Here is a 21,953-nt window from a genome sequence, read left to right as displayed (position 1 = left end):
ATACATGGTTCACACACACACACACACACGCACACACTTTCTTAATTAAGTTTTGCCACCAAGTGCCGTTTTCGGAATATCCTTAAATATATATATTGATATATGTCCTATGTGGGCTAGTAGCTACCTGTGACCTAGCATTGCAACTGTAGTTATTGTCCTAACATCAAGTATGGCTGAAGTGTGAAGACTTTATGGGAAGAGGGGGAGGGGGGTGGGGGGGGGGGGCAGCAGGTACCTGCTGTGGGGTATAGGGCGGGGGGGGGGGGGGGGGGGGGGGGGAAGGGTGTGAGAGGGTGAAGTCACCGTTTGCTTTCTCCTGATGTCCCGGATCCACACATGCAGCATCACAACTTTTACAGAATCGGGGGGAAAAAGGATGAAAAAAACAACAAAAAAAAAAAAACGAAAGCCACTCCGTCTTTACCCGGCAACAGTTTCAAGTCTCATGGAGTTCCGCCGACCCCATCACCCCCCAATCCCCCCCCCCCCCCCAACATCACCCCCATCCCCACCACCCCCATCCCCATCACCCCCACCGCCCCACCACTAAGCAGCTGTCTCTGTTGACGTGGCAGGAGGTGGGAGTGGCCAGTCCTTTACGCAAGTCCTCGATCTCTCCGTCTCCTTAGTGCTCGTGGAGACCCCCACAGAGGAGGGGGTGGTGCGGCGGGGGGGGGGGGGGGGGAGGGGTACGGCCGGGAGCCGACCCACATGGGGAGGGGGGGGTACGGCTGGGAGGAGCCAAACACCGGCAGCAGGTCTCTGGAAAACACTCGTCGTCCTCGTCGCCTCTCTCCTGGTTTTCCGTTATGACAGCTTATCTCTCTCCCTCCATCTCCCTCTCTCCCCCCCCCCCCCCCCCCCCCCCCCCCCCCTCCCTCTCTATCCGGGCCCCTCACTCGTCCTCGTCGTCCTCGTCCTCCCCGTCGGAGAGGGGGGTGCGGGGGTGGGCGTGGCGGTAGCGGTCCAGCCAGCGCTCCACCATCTGGGTGACGAGCGGCGGGCTGCGGCGGCGGGAGCTCTTCTGCAGCGCGGCCAGCAGCCCGCCCTCCGTCACGCAGCAGTCCAGCCACTGCCGCAGCAGCTTCTCCTGCTGCTCCTCGTTGCCCATCTGACGGACGGACACACGGACACACAGACACACGGACGGACAGACACAGACACACGGACAGACACACGGACACACAGACACACAGACACACGGACAGACACACGGACACACAGACACAGACACACGGACACACAGACACACAGACACAGCTGGTTAGGGATCGCATTGAAGCACTGAGGACATGTGTTACAGAAGGTCAATGGTACAATTATACTAATTTACTTTATAGATTATTATACTAACTATTGACAGTTTTTTTTCCTTTTCTTTAAAAACAAACGACACAAAATGCTGACGGAGAAAAATAAGAGAACAAAATTTGAATTAGTGCAGCCTAAACCAATATTTCCGCAAAATGGTCAGAATTGTTTTCGTAGCACTAAATGTTCTATACTAAATCCTACAATCATCAAAATATAAAAAATGAATTTATATTTAAACAAGGCACAATTCACTAAACTAAAATCATATTCAGAGGCGTGTTCCCGACCTCTTGCGCCGACAGGAAGTGGACGTGCAGCAGCTTCCTGTCGCTGTCCACCAGCGGCAGGAAGGTGACGGTGACGTCGTCGTCCGTGTCCAAGTTGGCGCCGGCGCCGCGGTTGTCGTAGCCGTCGTTCTCGGCGGCCACCAGGGCGGAGAAGTGGCCCCGCGTGTAGCCCAGCGCGATGGGGCTCTTCCAGCAGAATGACTGCTCCCACAGCAGCGGCAGGTACACACCTGGGGGGGCGGGGCCGGCCACAGCCAATCAGACACAGGGCCGGGGGGTTTGGACCAATGGGAAGGCAGGATGACATGGCAGGGGGCAGGGGAGAGACTGCTAAAACGATGTAATAAGCTAATCCTACAGGAGTCATAAAGTATTTTAGAAGAGTAATAAAGTATTTTTTGAGGAGTAATAAGCTATTCCTACAGGTGTATTTGAAGAAGGGCATTGAAGGGTTTGAAGAACAGTAATAAAGTATTTGTAGAGGAGTAATATGCTATTCATACAGGAATAATAAAGTATTTTAGAAGAGTAATACAGTATTTGTAGAGGAGTAATAAAGTATTGTTAGAGGAGTAATAAATAATTTCTACAAAGGAGTTACAAATGAGACAGACAGAGAATTAGGGTTCATAATGCAAGAAAGCGGTCAGTAAAGCTGCTACAATACTGCTACAGTACGTGCTAAAAAAAAACGATGCTAATCCTATAACGAAGGTCAATCACAAGTATGACTATTTACAATATGTGCGTTAGAATACCGTTCAGGAAGACAAACTCCTAGAGTCTGTCCAACACCGAGCGACAGCGCTGCAGTAAGTAAAACATCCTACTCACTCTGCAGCCCGCTGACAGCTTGCTGGGCCCAAGATGTGACAAGTCAAAAATAGGACTGAATTACTGCCCTAAAAATTTCATTTAAAAAAAAATGAAATCCTGCAGTGCGGTGACCGTGAAGCCGGCCAAAGACACTCACAAACGGTCACGGCGGTGCCATTTCTACAACGGCTCCTCCTCCGACACCCCAAGTAGGCGGCCGACCTTGAAGCCCAGACCACTGACCTTGAAACGACAGACTACTGACCTTGGAAGCGGGTGTAGCCCAGCGTTTCCCCGCGGAAGCTCTTGTAGTACTTGATGCCGTACACGATGATGGGCCGTCGCAGGATGTGGGCCAGGACGAAGATGTGCGTCTGCTCGAGGCTGGCCCCTGGCTGCAAGAGACACACACACACACACACACACACACACACACACACACACACACGGTCAGTATACAGATGGACATGGGGTGGAGTTAAAGGGGGGGATGTTACGCCAACGGGTGTGATTGCGATTAGTCGTTGCAAGCCATTTTGAAAATCAGCCTTTTCCTGTGTTTTAGTGACATCCCAAGTGGGCGTGGTCCATAGATGCACGCTGGATTGATCGGTCTACCAGCCGTCCCAGTGGACTGTAGCAGACGCTGCTAATCTATCCGTCATACATCCAGGTGGACACTCGCACTTGTGATGTCACTAAAACACAGGTGTGGGCAGATGTTCAAACAGCCTGGACGAACGCATTTCGCCATAGGATTCTACGATAATTAGTCCAATATTTGTGGTCATTCGAATCCGCCAACTGCGTTTTATTAAACCCATGGCCTCACTGACTCATGACATCTGCGATTCATTGCGAGAGTGTCGTCGTCTACACCCGAGTCGTTGGGCAACGACAACGTCTCACGGTTGAGTGGCGTTCACGTGACACGTGACAACGCTTCGCGATCTCTGTATGGTTTTATCATCTGCCGTTTTATCGTCTTTAAGCAGAAGTGACAACATGCGGTAGAGGGGTGTTGGAAAGAGGAACTTAAAGTACACACACACACAATTGCGTAATGCAATCATCCAGTCAAAGGGCTGATATTATGCCATATATATTTTAGGGACATCCCAGTGGGCGTGTCAGGGCTGCCCTGTGTGCCCACTGGGCAGTAGTTGGCCCAGTGTGTCTAATGGGTGCCTGGCTCTGGCCCTGACCCTGGCTGTGTGTTTATGTTGCGCGTGGTGCGTCTGACCGCTGGCTACACTTCTGTAATCCCCGGTCACGGGTCGGACGGGCTAATGCTGCAACAGTCGGCCTTGAGACTCGAGATTATGCAATACGCCCCCGACACCACAGTCTGCCTTGAGACTTGAGATTATGCAATACGCCCCCGACACCACGATGACCCCAGCCCCCCCCCCCGTGTCTCCACCCACAACACTCCAACCATCCCCATGCTAATCCTCCAGTGGTTCTCACACGCCCCATCGGCCTGTAATGCATCTGGGGTGTCCTTTGAGTCAGTCAGGTGTATCTTTGAGTTCTCTCCCTCGTCGTGGTTCTCCTAGCCGCCACGTCTTCATTTAACGAATTATTTATTTATTTTTTTACATATCGTCCCCGGGTTCTGTCAGTACCCCATACTCCGTCAATAAAACACCTTCAATCCTGGACCCTGGACCCCCCCCCCACCCCCAAGACCTTCTCAGCTCTGCCGCCCTTGAGCTGACTTTGTCCCCTGTTCACGTGCAAGGCATTATCCCTCGTCTCGGGTGATCCGGTCCCAAGCACGCGGCTAAAAATACCGGTGTGTGTGTGTGTGTGTGTGTGTGTGTGTGTGTGTGTGTGTGTGTGTGTGTGTGTGTGTGTGTGTGTGTGTGTGTGTGTGTGTGTGTGTGTGTGTGTGTGTGTGTGTGTGTGTGTGTGTGTGTGTGTGTGTGTGTGTGTGTGTGTCCCCCTGACTCTGCATAAACCTGACTGAAGCAGGGGCAGGTTCCGTGCGTCAGTGGTCGTGGTGGAAAAGGAACGGCGCATGTCGTGTGCTTCGCACCGCTACCCTTCACCCTCCGAGCCCCGGAATAACCGAGCAACCAGTGTTGGTAGTTCTGACTCTAATGGTTGGAAAAAACACCTCGATGGCCACGTTGGATTAGTGTGTTCCGTAACACACTTGTTTGAGTGCGTGAGTGAATGAATGTACGAATTACTGAGTGAGATTTAATGCGCGCGCGCACATGCGCGCGCGAGAGCGAGAGCGCGAGAGAGAGAGAGAGAGATTTGAATGTGTGTGTTTGAGAGGGAGGGTGCGTGTTTGAATGTGAAGGTTTGAGAGAGAGAGAGAGTGCGTGTGTGGGGGTTTGAGAGACAGTGTGTAAGAGAGTATGCGTGTTAGGAGTGTTCCCCCCCCCCCCCCCTATTGTCCCGGATCTAGTCCCCAACCCCCCCCCCAGGGTACCTGGCTGGCCAGGGAGAGGATGAAGGCCCAGTCCTCCTGCCACTGCTCCTCCTGCAGGGAGAAGTGGAGCCCGAAGCTCTGGGAGTACCACGACTCCCACTCCTTCCAGCGCGTGTAGAACCTGCACACACACACACACACACACACACACACACACACACACACACACACACACACACACACACACACACACACACACACACACACACACACACACACACACACACGGGGAACCCCAGCTTAGAATCACAGACTGTGCAGAATTGGTTGGAAACGCTCAGACAGTGGTTTCCAACTCCCACTCATCTACATGGAATGAAGTACGATAGCGAGAGAGTCACGTATGAATCACACACGCATGATCCTTAAATAGACATCGATCACGGGGCACGGCCCGAAGAGTCCCCTGGCAGTGGTTTGATCAGGAAGCGTAACCCCTCCGTCTCCCAGCCAGCGCCCCCCCGTGTCTGACTGGTTCGCTGGCCCGCCACTCTCACCCGGGGCGAACAAGAGGCGGGACATACAGGTCATGTCCTCGGACAGCGCGACCCCGGCGGCGGCGGCGGGCTCACCAGTGGGAGCAGTCGTGCAGGCAGTCGTGCAGCGTCTTGCGCAGCACCGAGTCCTTGTCGTAGATGCCCCAGGTGGCCTGCAGCACAGAGTCCAGCAGGCAGTCCCCGGCCGAGCGGTTCCACAGGGCGTACAGACGGCTGTCCAGGCGCGTGCTGAGCTCCAGCGACCAGTTGATGACCGGCGACTCCTCCTCCAGCTCTGGGACCGGGGAGAACACACACGGGGTGGTTCCGGTTCAACGTCGTGAATACATGAAACGTGTAATAAAATGGGTTTGCACGGCGTACCGATGAACAACTTGGTGGGTGCTCTGTAGTCAGGTGTTGCATGTTCGAAACCTTCGCTCACCAACATACTCCAAAGTACAGCCTGACCTATACATCGGTTGGCCGGTTTTATCACACAAACATCGGTGTATGTCTTTCCTGATACGAAAACTGTAGCACGGGTGTCCATTTTTCCACACCGTTATCACCCCTTTATAAATCCTCTACGGTGGTGGTTGAACCTCTGAATCCTTTCACTGAGCACATCCACGTGAAGCCGCCCCCCCCATTAACGGATTGACATCATGTTCTGTGTGACGGTTGGCAGCTCGTCCCCGTGCTACAGGTCATTGGATCGTTTAGCTCTTGGTTTTACTGTGATGTCGCTGTGGCCAGAAGCATTGCTGGAGGGGGAGCAGCAGTCCCAAGGATACCAGGATTGAGATATCTATCCATTCATCGATAATAAAGGCAGTGAATCTCTAATTTGAATATCGGCCGATATTATACACCCTAATATCAGTATGGGCTCTACCTCCAAGTGACATAAAAATACATAAGAATACATAATAATAAGAATAATAATACAGCCAGGAAATTCACAAGGGAGCCTTGATAATGATGCTTATGACAGACAAGTGGAGGAAACGGGCCGCTGTTACAACACTCAACACTGTTGCACCACATGACTTGTGTCCCAACTATTAAACAAGACACCTCGTCAAGAACGAAGGGGGTGGGGGGGGGGGCAGGCGTAGGGCTGATAAAGGGAGACATTGTCCTTCCCCCTCCCCCCATGAGAATGATCCTGTCCTCTGCAGTTCTCCATTTAGCTCCCAGCCCCCCCCCGGACCAGATTTACATAATGTTGTAAACAAACTAATGCCAGACAATGGTGCACACACATAGCAGCCCCCCCTACGCATGCTTACACCAGCAGCGTGTGACACTGGTACACGAGTAGCAGTAGTGAAACGAGCCACTTCAATTAATTCATTAATTAGACTCCACAGATGTTCTTATTCAACATCAGTGGAGCAGAACACACACACACACACACACACACACACACACACACACACACACACACACACACACACACACACACACACACACACACACACACACACACACACACACACACACACACACACACACAGCAGAGGCTGGTAGGAGTCTGCTGGCCGGGGAGCACTCTGCCGTACCTTTCTGCACGTCTCGGTCCAGCACCTCATCAAACAGCTTCTCCTGCACGGCGGGGGGCAGGTCCTCGATGTCTGGGGAGAGAGCGGAGCGCCGCGTCAGTGACCTTTCCCCTCCTCCCACCACCTCCCCGTCCGGCGGTGGCCAGCGCGCGGAGCACAGGGCGGCCACAGTCTCACAGCGGGGACGAAGGCTGCCCCGGCCGGTCAGAGGGTGACATCTCATCAATGGACAGCACTGTAAACCAGCTGTGTGTGTGTGTGTGTGTGTGTGTGTGTGTGTGTGTGTGTGTGTGTGTGTGTGTGTGTGTGTGTGTGTGTGTGTGTGTGTGTGTGTGTGTGTGTGTGTGTGTGTGTGTGTGTGTGTGTGTGTGTGCTACAGACTTTAGAAAGAGCAGCGCGAGGTTGACGGACAAGAGAGAATTATTCTCGTAAAAAGGAGTAGGAGGGAGAGAGAGAGAGAGAGAGAGGAGAAGAAGAGAAAGAAAAAGACGGACCAAAAGAGGAAGAGAAAGAGAAAGGAAAAACTAAAAATGAAAGATGAAGCGAGAACAAACTTCTGAGTTAGACTGTGGTTTTGTTCCCGAACAATAAACACACCAAAAGGATGTGTCGACGACCTACAAATGGCTACTCCGATGACAACCACGTCCCCGTTGTTAAACCGCGACATTACAATACAGTGCAGCAGAGTCTGCCTCACGTACTCAAACACGTTAGGGCTCACTCCATCAAGGGCGCCGTACTGATGTTGTTTGGAGGAAAACTATTCGATAGACACGACATGATTGGCTCATAACATTTGTAGAGATGGCGCACTGATGTCTCTCCGCGGATTTAGAGTGTGCCATAAAAAGTGACTTTGGCCACATAAAGTCAGTCCTTATCCTGACTGGCTGCTAAGAGTAAAGGGCCGCTCATTGATGCAATAACTTCTAAGTGATATGAAATATAATTCATTGTTTAAAGTGAAGATGGTTTGGGGTTTGCGGTGAGATTGCTGGAGTGGGTGGTGGTGTTGATGGAGCTGGGCGGTGGTGGTGGAGAGGGTGGTGGTGGAGAGGGTGGTGGTGATGGTGGAGGCGGTGGTGTTTGTGGAGGAGGTGAAGGAGTTGTTGGTGAGTTGTTGGTGTTGGTGGTTCAGTTGGGGGTGGAGTTGGGGGAGGAGTTGGAGGAGGAGTTGGGGGAGGAGTTGGGGGAGGAGTTGGGGGAGGAGTTGGGGGAGGAGTTGGGGTTACCTGCAGGCAGCGTGAAGGTGACCAGCTCGGACAGGAAGTAGCAGGCGAAGTCTCCCTTGCGCTGGTGCAGGGAGGAGGCGATCTCCCGGCGGATCTGCTCCGTCAGCTCGGGACACACCATGGGCGGGATGCATTTGGCCGCATGCTGGCTCACCTTGGGGGGGGGGGGGGGGGGGGCACAAGCTCATGTTAGGACAGGCCGGGTTACGGTGGCCGGTCCAGGGTGGGACGTCGATACGCGTCTTTAGCCTCATGGCATAATGGCCATAAAGTCATAGGTGGGCCATATTGTAATCTAATCTAACTCTAATCGCCCGATGATGCTGACTCACTGTGACTCATTGGCTACGTCCTAAACCAATCAGAGTGCCGTTGACATTCCGTAATCATTCTCTGCTGAAGTCATCCATTTGAGTCTGGCATTTTTTCGCGAGATACGAGATGAACCGTAAAATGTGTCTGAGGCGATAATGCCACGAGGCAAGCATTCGTAGACCAAATGGTAATGAAAACCTGTGGGAGGTTGAACTCCTGCAGCGTTCCTCAGGGGGTTACGAGATGTAAGCCGTGGTCGACTATAGCCATTTTTTGCAGCACAAAATCGGTTGACTGTTCAATCGGTGCAGATTAGAAGGTGGGAGATCAACCCCGTCTCATTGTGAGCTTATAATGGACGCATAATGCACCGTGGGAGCACTGCGGGCATGCCTGGTTCGTGGTGCGTCGCGGCCGTGGAGCATCGTGTCCATTAGGGACCCGAGGGCAAGATGTGAGCCCAGTTAATCCACGGGCTAAGCCGTAAAGCACACATCCCCTGGACGATGCAGCCACTGTTACATACTGTTTGTGCCCGGCCTTAGCAGAGATACGATCAGAGACGGGCAGAATCAATTAACTCATCCCTTCCCGTCAGAGAGGGGGGGGGGTAGTGTGTGTGTGTGTGTGTGTGTGTGTGTGTGTGTGTGTGTGTGTGTGTGTGTGTGTGTGTGTGTGTGTGTGTGTGTGTGTGTGTGTGTGTGTTACATTCAACAGTGGATATAATCAATCCTTTTTTAATCCTGTTGCCCAGGTTACACACACACGCACGCACCCCGTTTTGAGAGGAAGACGACTGATGATAAAGTGTGGTGTGTTGGTGGCGGTGTGTGTGTGTGTGTGTTTGTGTGCGCTGTGTGCACACACCTCGGTGAGCAGCACGGCCAGCATGTCCTGCCTCTGGAAGCGGATGGCGAGGTGCACCAGCGTGAAGCCGGCGCCGAAGGCCGACGAGCGGTTCAGGAGGCGGACCTCGTCGGCCGTCAGCTGCCGGGCGATGTCCCCGCCGGACGCCTTGTAGGCCTCCACCGCCGCCAGGTCGCCCTCCACCACGCCTGGACCGCCACACACACACACACACACACACACACACGAGAGAGAGAGCGAGAGACACAGAGAGAGAGACACAGAGAGAGAGAGAGAGACGGGCAGACACAGAGAAGGACAGACACAGAGAGAGATGGACAGACACAGAGAGAGAGAGAGAGACAGACACGGAGAGAGAGACCGACAGACACAGAGAGAGACGGACAGACACAGAGAGAGAGACGGACAGACACAGAGACAGACTCACACAGAGAGACATAGATAATCACAAAGAGAGAAAGACAAACACAGACAGACACAGACACAGAGGTAGTTGTATTAGTAAGATATAGGGTCGGTTTATCTGCAGGTTTACGTGTCATCATTGTGTTTGAGAGGCTGGTCTGCAATTATGTTTTGGTGACGGACTGATCTTTCATTATAATAATCCATAAGCCTTATAGAGCAAAGACAAAATGACAAATCGCATTACACAGAACATTATAATTAGCATGGACTAAAATGATATGGAATTCCTTTAGAGGAGGCAGGATTTTTAATTAACGGCAATCCATCATATGTTTTGATAATCAGTCGAAATGTGTTTTCTAATTAATTCTCACAGAATGCCAAGTCTTGTACATCAGGATTGATGCACTGCAGAGACCGGCCTCTTGTTAAGAAGCTCCAAATGTGTACCATCTAATCCAACGCTGCAATGCTGACAGAGTCAGAATACATTCATCAACCTCGGCCTTCAACTCATCAGCCTAAAGACTCCATTCCTTATTTTTCAAGACGGGGATGAGTGCTGCGGTCAAGGGAGATAAACCAAGGCTGTCTCTTGGTCCGTCTCCAGACGAGCGAGCGCGCGCGCGAGAGAGAGAGCGAGAGTGATGATAAGAAAGGACATAACAGACAGCTTGTGCGGATCGTTGAAGCCCCATGCACTGCATGTCATGAGGCTGGAAGTCAATGTCAGCAATCACTGCATCCGCTAGAATGAAAAAAGACCCCTATGACACCCAGTCAGAGACCGGGACAGAGACATCCGGAGTGACAGAGGTGCTAACTAGGGATGCACTGAATATTCGGCCACCGAAAATGTTCGGCCGAAAATGGCCCAAAACATAATTTTCGGTTTCGGCCGAAGGAGTAAAAAGGCCGAAAAAAAATCCACGGAACATTTTTATTTTTCATTAAAGAAGAAAAATACAAAAAAATGAATTGTTTTACTAATTTATTTAAAGGTACATTGTCCTTAAATTCTTGCTATAAGGTCTGCTGGATTGTTACAAAACGTTCAGTATTAAAGAAATATTTTGTATCAAATTTGTAGTTGATTTTTTTAATTGAAAAGCAAGACAAAAAAGTTTATAAAGGACATTTAATTGTTTGATTTATGCAATGGTGAAAAATTAAAGCAAAATGAATGAAAAATAGCAAAAGACACATTCGGTATTCGGTTTCGGCTTTTGGCCAACTGTTTCAGTATATTCGGTTTCCGCCAAGAATTTTCATTTCGGTGCATCCCTAGTGCTAACCATGACAGAAATGAAGGAGTGAGAGTCTAAGACCTTGGCATCGATCGCTTATTCGCTAGTGGCCCTTTACAGAGAGACAGAGAGAGACAGACAGAGAGAGAGTCAGAGAGAGAGAGAGACAGAGACCCGCGTGGGGCAAACGACAGCAGGTATTGTTGTTGTCGTCCCCAGAATGGGAGCCTAGCGTTGGAGGAGACTGGAAGGCAAGCTCAGAGCATGAGAGGCTGGGGCAAACAGCAACGCAGTGACTGACCCGCCAACTGCTCTTTCAAGCGGTTGGCGCTTTGTGCACATTAACCCCCCCCCCACACACACAAACCTCAACCTCAACCTCGACCAGTCACCACCACATCGTTCACATGTAGGGTGACGGTGGTGGGGGTGACGGTGGTGGGGGTGACGGTGGTGGGGGTAGACGGTGGTGGGGGTAGACGGTGGTGGGGGTAGACGGTGGTGGGGGTAGACGGTGGTTTCACACAGCGGTGCGGACCAGTTTCATAAACACACTCCGGCATGTCACCTTGACCATGGCAGGAGCAGGGGCCGGCCAAGAGCCCCCACCTTCTCCTTGGACCATGATTGGGGGGTGGGGGGGGATATTTTGCAATCCCCCCCCAGTCATAAAAGTTAAATATGACAGGGATTAGGGCTGCAGCAGGGAGCTTATGTTTATATAATGCTGAAGGGTTGCGTAGGGCTGAGCTCGATTTTGTATCCCTCAACTAGACGCCGACTAAATGACCTCAATTAGTTTGATCTAAGTGATGGCTGGAAAGCGGTTAAAAATAGCAGTTGGTGAAGAGTGACGACATCGCTTCTGAAGAACTGGTTGCAAAAACATTTCGCTTTCAACTGAAATTCCTAGTATTGGTCGAGTTCCTTCTTGGGATTTTGCGACCCTGGGTGGTCGAACTGAAAGTGGAACTCCGCATTCAGTTCAGTTGCACTACCAAGATAGCAGAACACAGATTGAACCAATGCCAATATGGTTGAATACGGCCCATCAGTCTTTCCCTCAATACACCTCTTGTATAGCTCTTCATGAGCATCATAAAACATGGAACGATTCAGGCAATGTTATGATCCAAACTGCCATTCTTCTCGGGAGGAGGCATTGTCTCTCAGCGCATGTGTTGCTTTAATCTAACAAAAGAACAATATTACCCAAGCAGCATCTGCTTCCTTTTGGGGAGGGAGACGGCAATCTATAGGATGCCTCTGGTCACCTGACCTCAATAAGCTGCGGTGAAAAATGTGTCTTTCTGATAAATAATACAAAGAAATATTGTGGGAAAATCTCAGTTCCCTTGGAACAGCTTACAGACGTCTGAGGAAGTACTGCTTTTGTCCATACTGAGTCATGGGATCCGACTGTCATTTCCTTCATCGACAACAACAACAAACCCACCACCATTTCACTGGGAAGCAAAGGGCCCCAGAACTTCCCAAAAGTCCTAACGGTCTCAGGTTAGACCGCAATAATAAAAAGATATTACACATAGTAAACCTATGGCGTGCGTTTGTAATAAGACATAGAAACCGCACTGTGGTAGAGGCGGTTGGAGCTATGTGGGACAAAATGTAGACCACAGGTGATTGACCGCTCTGCTGTCGCGAAGGCAACAGTATCTATTCCTCTTTAGCCCCGAGCACAGGAGACGCAGCGACGGCTGTCTGAGCTAAAGGTCAGCCTGATCTCCGACACATGCTGTTCTCAGATTCTGTTATGTTGGTTTGTTGACGTTTTTTTTTGTGTCGGTGCGTACGACTCTTCGTCACGGCTATTTTTTGCCACCACAGTGCTTGTCTCAGCATATAGGGCACTACTGTTAACAGGTCTATCCCTCTCTCCCCCTCTGTCCGTCCTCCCCTCTCTCTCTCCCTCTCTGTTGCCCAGACGGCACCCCTTCACCCTGCGAAAGGACCGCTCGGTCGCGATGACGGACTGCACACCAAAAGGCCTTTCAGTGCGTGGGGGTCTGGACGGATCGGATTCCCGCTAGAAGCCACTTAGCGGGCCGTGTGTCTTCATTAAACCCTGCTTCAGCGGGACCTACGCTGCGGTGGCCGCTGTTTTTGGTTGGTCTCGTGTAAACTGAGGCCAGCCGGGGAGACGGCGGAGAACTGCATCCCTAACGTTCATTCTACTATAGTGGAATAGGACTGCAATGTTGACCGCTTACATGTTACTGCTGGATATGAATAGAAGGCTGAAGGAATTCAAGCGTTGAACACCAAAATAGAAAAGGTGTTTACACCAATGATTAACACTGGTCACTCCAGGCCGAGTACGCTCCTCAGCTAAACAGTAACAATCCAAGCAGGAAGCCGAAGCCGTAGCCTCCGGACCCAAACAATGGAGCTATCGCCGCTAGGCTATAGGGTGTTCCACAATGCCATCAAATCAAATGACATCATGAAGGGCAATACAAACCTTCCACTGCCACAATAGACAAGATGGTTCCGGGGTCAATGAGGGACAATAACTGGAGGTTTGGGTGGTTCCACCAGCTAGTCCACCGCCAACTTCTATGGCAACTAAGCAGGCGAAAAGCACTGCAAGGCCCTGATATAACCTGTTCCTAACCAAAGCTAATTGATCATAGTTAGCATTTAGCAGACGTCCACAGTGACCTACTGTGTAAACAAACAGACTATATGGAAGATGTGGACTTCAAACTAATGATCCAAGCCAGAAGCGTTGAGCTTCAGTTTAAACACCAGAGCAGAGGGGCAAGGCAGAGCTTCAGTACTAATGTAGTGTCGTGTTCGGCGATCCCATTCATTAAATCAGCAAAATGAATTACAAGAAAGGGAATGCCGTGGCGGTTATCAAACAGGATGATTCAGAAAGGGCAGACACAACCCCTTACCCTACGTTCCGAAAGAGACTCACCGGCGCACGCGTTGAGAAACCGCCAGTCGGTTTTCCTGATGCGGTTCCTGAGCTGCTTCTGCTTCTTGAAGTCCACCTCCCGCTCGTCCCGCCTGCTCCCGCCACCCGCCGCCAGCTCTATCCTCTGGAAGTCCGTGCTGACCTCGGCCTCCCATCGCGGGGAGGGAGGGGGGGGCCGCCTCTGCCCCTGGCTGCCCCCGCTGTCCCCCCCCAGCCTCCACGTGGTCTCGTCCTGCTCGTTGATGATGGCCGGCGTCTCGTCCGCCTCACAGCGCTGTATCGACTCCAGGTTGTTGGGCCTGGGCTGGTCGCAGCCCAGACACTTGAGGGTCTTGGGCCAGTTCTGGTACGTGCACGTCGCGCAAGTCCAGTGCGACTGTCTGGTGTGGCGTCGGTTGCGGTCGTTGTACTCCTCGCAGGGGTCCAGGGTGGGGGGCTGCAGTATCGAGATCGAGTGGCAGCCCGCGTTGGAGTCCAAGATCTGGGGGGTGGAGGCCCTGCGACGCTGGGTCAAACACTGCGTGCAGCGGATAGCCCGGGGCCAGTTCAAGTAGGTGCACACCTGACACGACCACTTGTTGGTGGTCTCGGTGGTGCTGGTGGGTCTGACGCGGGGCCTGGCACTGGAGTCTGGGCAGATGAGAAGGCTACCACCTCCACCACCACCACCACCACCACTGCTACTACAGATCTCAGTTCTGGGGGGGCCCCAGCCCACAGCTGGGTCCACACTGGGGCTGCCAATGTGGGATTCCTCTGTGATGATAGGACCACTGGTCCTCTGTGCGTGACACATGGTGCACTTGATTGCAGAGGGCCAGTTCTCATAGGTGCAGTAGTCGCAGTCCCACTTCATTCTCTGTTCTGTCATGGCGGATCCTTCCAGATGGGCAGGCTGTAACAAATGTGACGATCCACAAATAGTAAGCTCACGGAAATGCCTTTGTTTGACCTTTCAACAAAAACTAGAGGCACATAATGGCAATTAATTTCTTTTTTTTGTTACTTAAGCTGGCGGGGTTGGTGGATGGACTATTGTGAACACCCAATGACATGGACTTTGTAAAACAACTTGGCTGGAGGGTTGTCGACATTTTCAAGAGTGAAGGTTTTTTTGAAAGAATGTGGATTGACGAAATGATCGCCCCACCACCACCACCACCACCACCTCCTCTGTCTTGTGGACCACATCATGGAGGGGAATGCAGTATAGCTCCTCATAGCTGCTGTGTTACGACATGGAGCAAGGCATTATAACCACCACAACAAGCCAAGACAGACAAACAGAAACAATAATTCAGACGCAATTGCAAATTTACTACAACTACAGCTATATCCACCAAAGAGAGTCGTTGGAAGGATTATCACTAGGTACAAAATGGAAACTTACTGGTTATGCTGCTGGCTGCAGTTCAGACCACAACAAACCTGCAGCTGTCTGCTCTCTTACGCATCCAGCCCAGGTTACATCCGCTCCTTTACGCGTTCACATGACTGGCTGTGCGACATATAACCCACGAATCCGAGGAATCTCGAAGAATCTCGAAGAACGGTGTTGTTGTTGACCCCAATCACTCACTGGTTTACATGGTTTCTGTTTTTAATGGCGGCGATGGAAACACAAACGAGGGGCGGAGACAAAATAGAGCCTAGCAAAGCAACGTCACGAGTCCTCTGGCGCAGCTCGCCCTGTGAGTGGCTGATCTTCTGGCTTACCTCGCACTGTGATTTGCTGATCCGCTTGCTCAGCTCGCCCCTGTGATTGGCTGACCCTCTGGATCAGCTCGAAATTTGATTGGTTGAGGCTTGGTTGGACACACGCTGCGATTAATATTATAGGGGTTATTATTATCCTGATCATATGGAAAGGCAGATGACATACTGGGGTTTAATAATACCGTTCCCTTTTTTGAATACGCGGAGGATTTGTTGTTTTGCTAAATATACTGAAGTATCTCTATTATCGACATACATATTTTGTATCACTTTATTATTATTCATTCTAATTTATTATTATTTATTATTTGAGCCTCCTATATGGGGGGGTGGGGGGGGGGGGGGGGGAGAAACAGATGGTTGTATGGGGGAACTTTTATTCAGTCCATGTTACATTTGGACGACCCCCTCTATTTACCTATCTAAAAAAATATTTCGTGATCAAATTTGTTTTTAATAAAGAAAATATTTGTATTTGAAATTACTCATAGGTATAACAAATAAGTGTGAAGATAAAAAAAGCAAGAGAGACAATCACACTGCGGAAAAAGAACCTCCGCTAAGATCTAGTCCGGAACTTAATCACTATACAGTGACGGCAATCAGCTGTCTACTAAGGAATGCCTCTGTTGCAGTGTGCGAGCAAGGCTTTAGGGAGAATGACCTTGCAACCCAAACAAAAACACTTTCTCTGCAATTACGGTAACTGTTGGGGCCCCAGCTCTGACAGGGAAAGGGAATCAGCATTATGGAACCAGATGGGGTTGTTCCAATTAAATGTATTGTGAATGTAGTTCACAATACAGTTGTGAATGTATCTTGACATTTAAAAGTCTAGACCCCGAATATAAGAGGACCCCACTTTTTCAGACGCATTTCCCGTCGTATTCTGTTCGGGTCATTACGGTACTTTATCAACACACCTCCTCCTTGCTCTGACGCGTCAGAGAAACATGGCGGCCTGCTTGAGCCGGTTGCATCACATATCACTACATGTTTCCCATGTGGGCAACATAGCAAATTATCTGGTTTCAAAGCTGAAATTTGATTTATTTGCAGCGAGACATACCGACGATGTGAGACAGTTTGCGTTCAGGAGAGGAGCGGCGGTGTTCTTGGTGAACGAGAGACCTCTTAAGAGCGGTCTGACATTGAATGGGGAAACGCGAGACCTGCAGGACCAGCCCACTGACTTGTACAACAACCTGCACAACAACAGCGAAAACGGCCATCCTCAGGGATGTCTATATGATGTCGAGACCCCCTACTCGGTCGACACTGTCTGCAATGTGTGTTTCGAGGTGCAGGACGTGGAGAGGTCATTCAAGGCTCTCCTGGACCAGGGATGCGACCTGCTGGTCCCGCCGACTGTGGTGCAGGACAGCGGGGGAGCTGTCAGCTACACCGTCGTTAAATCGATCGTGGGCAATGTCTGCCACACGCTCATTGACAGGACTAAATACGAAGGGAACTTCCTACCTGGGTTTAATCACATTACAAATTTGAGCACCAGTGTGGCTGACTCTGACAAGTCTGGTACAGTGTCACATTTTGATCACATAACGTATGCTTGTCCGACGAATACCACGTCCCAGGTCATGCAGTGGTATGATAGGTGCTTTGGTTTCAAGAGGTTTCTCCTTGACAGGTAAGGGATCTCAATGCGTCACTAAAGGTGAATCGATTTCTACGTCCTGTTCTTCCGTCATGCCACTGTTGCCTTCCCGTCTCTTCTGTAGTAATGAAGATGAGGGCGAGGGTTTTGTCTTGAATGGAGATGGCATTGGGCTGAGGCTCACTGCCATGGAATACTGGAAATGTGGCGAGGCTGGCATGAAGTTTTCCTTCACGGATAAGAAAGAACCAGAATGCAAATTTGTGGTTGCAGAATCCCTACCGGGGCAAGGTAAGACCTTGTTTCTTCTAGTGTGTGTGTGTGTTTGATCGTGTGTGTGTGTGCCTGCATGATCAGATGAGTGCGTTCGTTTTCAGGAAGCAACCAGCTGGACACCTTCTTGACGCAGCACGGGGGACCGGGGATCCAGCACATTGGCTTGTACACAGACGATATTGTTTCTACTGCGCATGCGATGGCTGAAGCCGGTGTGCAGTTCTTCTCTCCACCCCCCACCTACTACACAGAGGTTTGTAAGAGGACTGCTGCTGCTGCTGCTCATAATGTCTCACACATGGTCATTCTATCGGAGACTCTTCCCGGGCCCTCACATCCTGCTTGTACTCGGGCACAGGTCAAACGGCAGGAGATCGAGGCGGCCGGCCAACGGCCAGAGAGGCTGGCCCAGCATGGGATCCTCCTGGACACAGACATGCGCCACGACGCCCGGGACCAAACCGCGGAAAACAGGTGAGCGATACACCGACAATATCTCAAACCCAAACACACAGTGCTGTTCTCTATGTTCAGAGTGGCCGAGCTAATGACAACGAACGGTACTGCATGACCTGTGTGTGTATAGTTTGTTGATCTCTGGTGTCCTGCCTCTTCCTGCCACAGGTACCTACTCCAGTTGTTCACCAAACATGTATTTGAGGAGGAAACGTTCTTCCTGGAGCTCATAGAGCGACGGGGGGCCAGTGGCTTCGGGGAGGGGAACATCCGAGCTCTGTGGAAGGCCGTACAGGCCAACATGGAGAAGGAGAAGGAGGCGTCAGCGCAGAACAGCCCCGATGCTAAGAGCGGCCATCATTGACGACGACTCTGACCTGTACTACTGATATCGTTATTTTATTTGTATTTATCTTCACGTTTTTTTTATTTATCTAATGATGAATGTAAGGGTTTCTATGTCGTATGGTTATGAGAAATTTTTATGAAACAAATAGCACTGAAAAGTCAGCTTCTGCTGTTATTTATGGTTTCAGAAGGTAGAATACACTCCTGTTAAAGCACTTCAAATTAAATCAGAATGTAGTAACATGCATAAATGTAACATTTATGGACCATAATGTATGACTGAATCAAAATATGTGCCGTTCCACTGTTCACAAAACTTAATTATAGATATATATTAAAAAAAAATGTGAATATCAAATAACACATGCTGAAAATGTAAACATTTAAAAACTGAAATATGAAATGAAATACATTTTGCAACAACAGGCACATTTCTTCGTCCTCCCTGAAATACATCAATTGTCTTGGTCCTTGAAAAACCCCTGGGCAGTCAATGCTACTCTGACCTTGGAGCTAAATCAATACACGGGGGTTGAGACCGGTATTCCTTCTGTGAGCTCATAAACACGAGGCAAAAAGGATCATTTATATTTGATGGGTAATAGAACAATTATTAAGTCAAATCAATTATATTTGTATATCCCCTAATCTCATAGGACTTCACAGACCACTTTATACGACATCCGCTAAACCGTGGGTCTTTTAGGAGCAGGAAACAAAACTCCAGCAGGATCACAGATCAAGGGATCTGACCTTCCAGGGATTAGGGGAGATGTGCCATAATGGGCGGCCATAATGGTGGCATCACAAGCCACAGTCAAATGACTAAGCTGGTGGCCGTCATTTGGGGTGGCCAGGCATCCAGTCTTAAAGAGCCTCCAGATGCTCTCATAAGGTCATGGTGAGGAGCGTGAAGCCACAACCATTAGTTTCAGTAGTATGAAAACCAATCATAGTAGCGTTATGGAAATGATTGGCTGATGACGAGTGCTTCTCACTTTCACACATTCCCCCAGAGGTGGTTATTCACTGAACAGCTGCACCTCTTTCTAAGGCCTAGTGTTCTAAGGCTTAACTGATTCAGAGAAGAAAGATAGCATAAGACTATCTTAAAATGTATATATAATCTATTGAGACATGACCATGAACTACATTTAATTAACTGGGACGTAAACATTGGGAGTGTAGATATGGTTGGCAAAAAATGGGATGTTCTGCAACAGAAGGGTTGATTTTCAGCCTCTATGTTTTATGAATGTGAATGCTGGGAGCTACAGCAACTAAACAAATTTACTCATAAATGAAAATCCATGTACTTCTCCAGTTTGTCAAATGGTGTCACTGTTTTCCTTCCTCAGACCGGTTTTTGACATTGCCTTATGCAAACCTTTGGGTTGGGGGCGGGGGCAATTGTTGACGTGTGGATTTACATTTGGGATTCTACAGCATTTGACTTGCATATTAGGGAGTATGTGTAAAGCAACAGAAAGCGTATTGAAATAAGGAATGGCAAGTCATGTCCGCCCCTCCGGTAGCAACATGTTCCATCTCGGCCTCTGCACAAAGCACTTGCTCTTTCGCAAACCCACAGTCGGGCTCCAATTGTCATCTGTTCCCTGATGATGGAAATCATTTAAATCCCATGTAAGGATTCGTTGTGTCAATAATAGAGGTTGTGGGTCGCCCTTTAAAGTCTAGAAGGGTTGGCTTCTGTAACTAAAGTCCTTAAGCCATCTGTCAGTGGCCTCTGTTAACCACAGATGGCGTACAGAATCCAACATGGAGTCCCAGGACCCAAGGCTTGGAAGCCCTTTACTTCCATATGGTACCTGCAGGTTGCACTTGATCGGACGAGACCGCGTGTTAGAATCACTCGCACCCAACTTCAATCCCTCGTAAATTTAGAATACACTTAAAACATGTTGCTTCCTGACGTTTCTTTTCCAGAGCCCCCTTATCGTGAACTATCACAAGAATGCTCGCCATTCCCCCTCATGAAGTGAGTCCGTGAGTCGAAAAGAAGCACAGCATGAAAATAAGGCCTTCTGAGCAGAACCGACAACACAGCACACGGTGTCTTCCGCGAGACGGGTGATGGTCCTGAGAAGACAAGTGACAGCCTGTAGCTCTGACACGTCGTAGGAGACAAATCCTCGATGCCCTTTTAACACAAGGGGGGACGGACCGTCTGAACCGTTTGAGGCAGACGGGGGAAGATTAGTAGCGCACAGCAGATGTTGCTTATTGATTAACAATAGTGACAGCCAGGGTAGAGGCCCTGGCACCCAGAACTCCTGAGGGCCCCTGTCTGACTTCAATGCCAACACAGTTGTGAGCATATAGGGTGTGACAGCGAGGAAGTTATGGGTGTTGATGGGAGCAGAGGACTCGTCTGCTATATAATGCCTCCAGAGCCGACCTGAGTTATTGTAGTTATTATATGTAATATGTGCGTGTGGGGGTTTGGGTGTGTGTATGGGGGAGGGGGATTTGTGTGTGTGTGTGTGTGTGTGTGTGTGTGTGTGTGTGTGTGTGTGTGTGTGTGTGTGTGTGTGTGTGTGTGTGTGTGTGAGAGAGAGAGAGAGAGAGAGAGAGAGAGAGAGAGAGAGAGAGAGAGAGAGAGAGAGAGAGAGAGAGAGAGAGAGAGAGAGAGAGAGAGAGAGAGAGAGAGAGAGTTCAGAAACCAGTTTTATCTATCTAAATTCTTGATTTTCAAAGCATTTTCAATGATGAACTAGCATTTATAAATATACCTATAAATGACATGCTAGTCATATCATTTTTGAGCAATATGTTATAACATGAGAGACGGATGAAGTCAAAATAAGTCAGTAAAAACCTGGTAAGAAAACAGGCCTTTGGCAAAATAACCGTAAAATATCTTCCGCAAAGGACTCCACCTCATTCCATCTCTTGAACCATTTGTTAAACTAGTGTGGATGATCCAGTTTTGAATCCTTTCGTACTGTTGGCAACAGGATAATGTATTGTAACCTAAACAATTAACCTGCTTTCAGTAGCATTCTAAGAACTTGTGTAAATGTAGTTTCCACCCCTGTATAGAACACATACACACACACACACACACACACACACACACACACACACACACACACACACACACACACACACACACACACACACACACACACACACACACACACACACACACACACACACACACACACACATTGTCGAAAGTCCCTTGTCTGTGTACACAACATAAAACTATAATTACTGTCATTATGGCAGCTGAGGTCGTACCAATCCCATGAGAAAAAGGAGGGTGTGAGCGATTCCACATTCATTCTTTCTCTGTTCTTTCTCACTATAAACACGATGGGTTTACTTTTACGGAAAAAAAAACATTAAACTATCACACCGTAGCAAACTTTTCATTTTAATAAACAATAACCGAATAACTGAGAACCCCCCTACCACCGAAAGTGGTATCTTCTAATCTAGTGTATGTTGTCACAACGTCATAAGCGTGTGCAAACTTGGTCAGTAGCTGGGTTTAGAGAGGATCCTGACTTGTAGCGTTATTCCAGTCTACCGCAACGCGATTTCCGGTTTCTTACATCCTATGAGCTATGTACCAGTTAAAAGTGCCTGG

The 21,953-nt window shown here is 49.6% G+C and overlaps 2 protein-coding genes across 2 annotated transcripts; one reads left to right on the top strand and one right to left on the bottom strand.

Annotated features, from left to right (window-relative positions):
• Positions 1-382: 382 nt before the first annotated feature.
• Positions 383-15,571, bottom strand: zranb1a (zinc finger, RAN-binding domain containing 1a). The gene is made up of 10 exons (XM_030340191.1): positions 15,317-15,571; positions 13,927-14,821; positions 9,328-9,515; positions 8,146-8,299; positions 6,911-6,982; positions 5,439-5,637; positions 4,867-4,987; positions 2,686-2,815; positions 1,605-1,834; positions 383-1,114 (listed from the first exon to the last, which is right to left on the bottom strand). The coding sequence occupies exons 2-10, from the start codon at positions 14,795-14,797 to the stop codon at positions 899-901; spliced, it is 2,181 nt and encodes a 726-aa protein (XP_030196051.1). The 5' UTR covers positions 14,798-14,821; positions 15,317-15,571; the 3' UTR covers positions 383-898.
• Positions 15,572-16,014: 443 nt separating this feature from the next.
• Positions 16,015-18,768, top strand: hpdl (4-hydroxyphenylpyruvate dioxygenase-like). Its single transcript, XM_030340192.1, has 5 exons — positions 16,015-17,290; positions 17,382-17,548; positions 17,635-17,786; positions 17,892-18,007; positions 18,158-18,768. The coding sequence occupies exons 1-5, from the start codon at positions 16,596-16,598 to the stop codon at positions 18,351-18,353; spliced, it is 1,326 nt and encodes a 441-aa protein (XP_030196052.1). The 5' UTR covers positions 16,015-16,595; the 3' UTR covers positions 18,354-18,768.
• Positions 18,769-21,953: the final 3,185 nt, after the last annotated feature.

The sequence above is a fragment of the Gadus morhua genome, chromosome 18 (assembly GCF_902167405.1).
Source record: "Gadus morhua chromosome 18, gadMor3.0, whole genome shotgun sequence".
Lineage (NCBI taxonomy): Eukaryota > Metazoa > Chordata > Actinopteri > Gadiformes > Gadidae > Gadus > Gadus morhua.
Note: the sequence above shows the minus strand (reverse complement) of the source record. Positions and strands in the feature narration are given on the sequence as shown.

Excerpts from the sequence above, each read along its gene's own strand:
- zranb1a (XM_030340191.1), bottom strand. The coding sequence starts at position 14,797 with ATGACAGAACAGAGAATGAAGTGGGACTGCGACTACTGCACCTATGAG. Across the intron at positions 8,300-9,327 it reads TGGCCGTGCTGCTCACCGAG|GTGAGCCAGCATGCGGCCAA; the intron begins GTGTGTGCACAC and ends CCCCCCCCCAAG. Across the intron at positions 4,988-5,438 it reads CTGCACGACTGCTCCCACTG|GTTCTACACGCGCTGGAAGG; the intron begins GTGAGCCCGCCG and ends GTGTGTGTGCAG.
- hpdl (XM_030340192.1), top strand. The coding sequence starts at position 16,596 with ATGGCGGCCTGCTTGAGCCGGTTGCATCACATATCACTACATGTTTCC. Across the intron at positions 17,291-17,381 it reads AAGAGGTTTCTCCTTGACAG|TAATGAAGATGAGGGCGAGG; the intron begins GTAAGGGATCTC and ends TCTCTTCTGTAG. Across the intron at positions 18,008-18,157 it reads GACCAAACCGCGGAAAACAG|GTACCTACTCCAGTTGTTCA; the intron begins GTGAGCGATACA and ends TTCCTGCCACAG.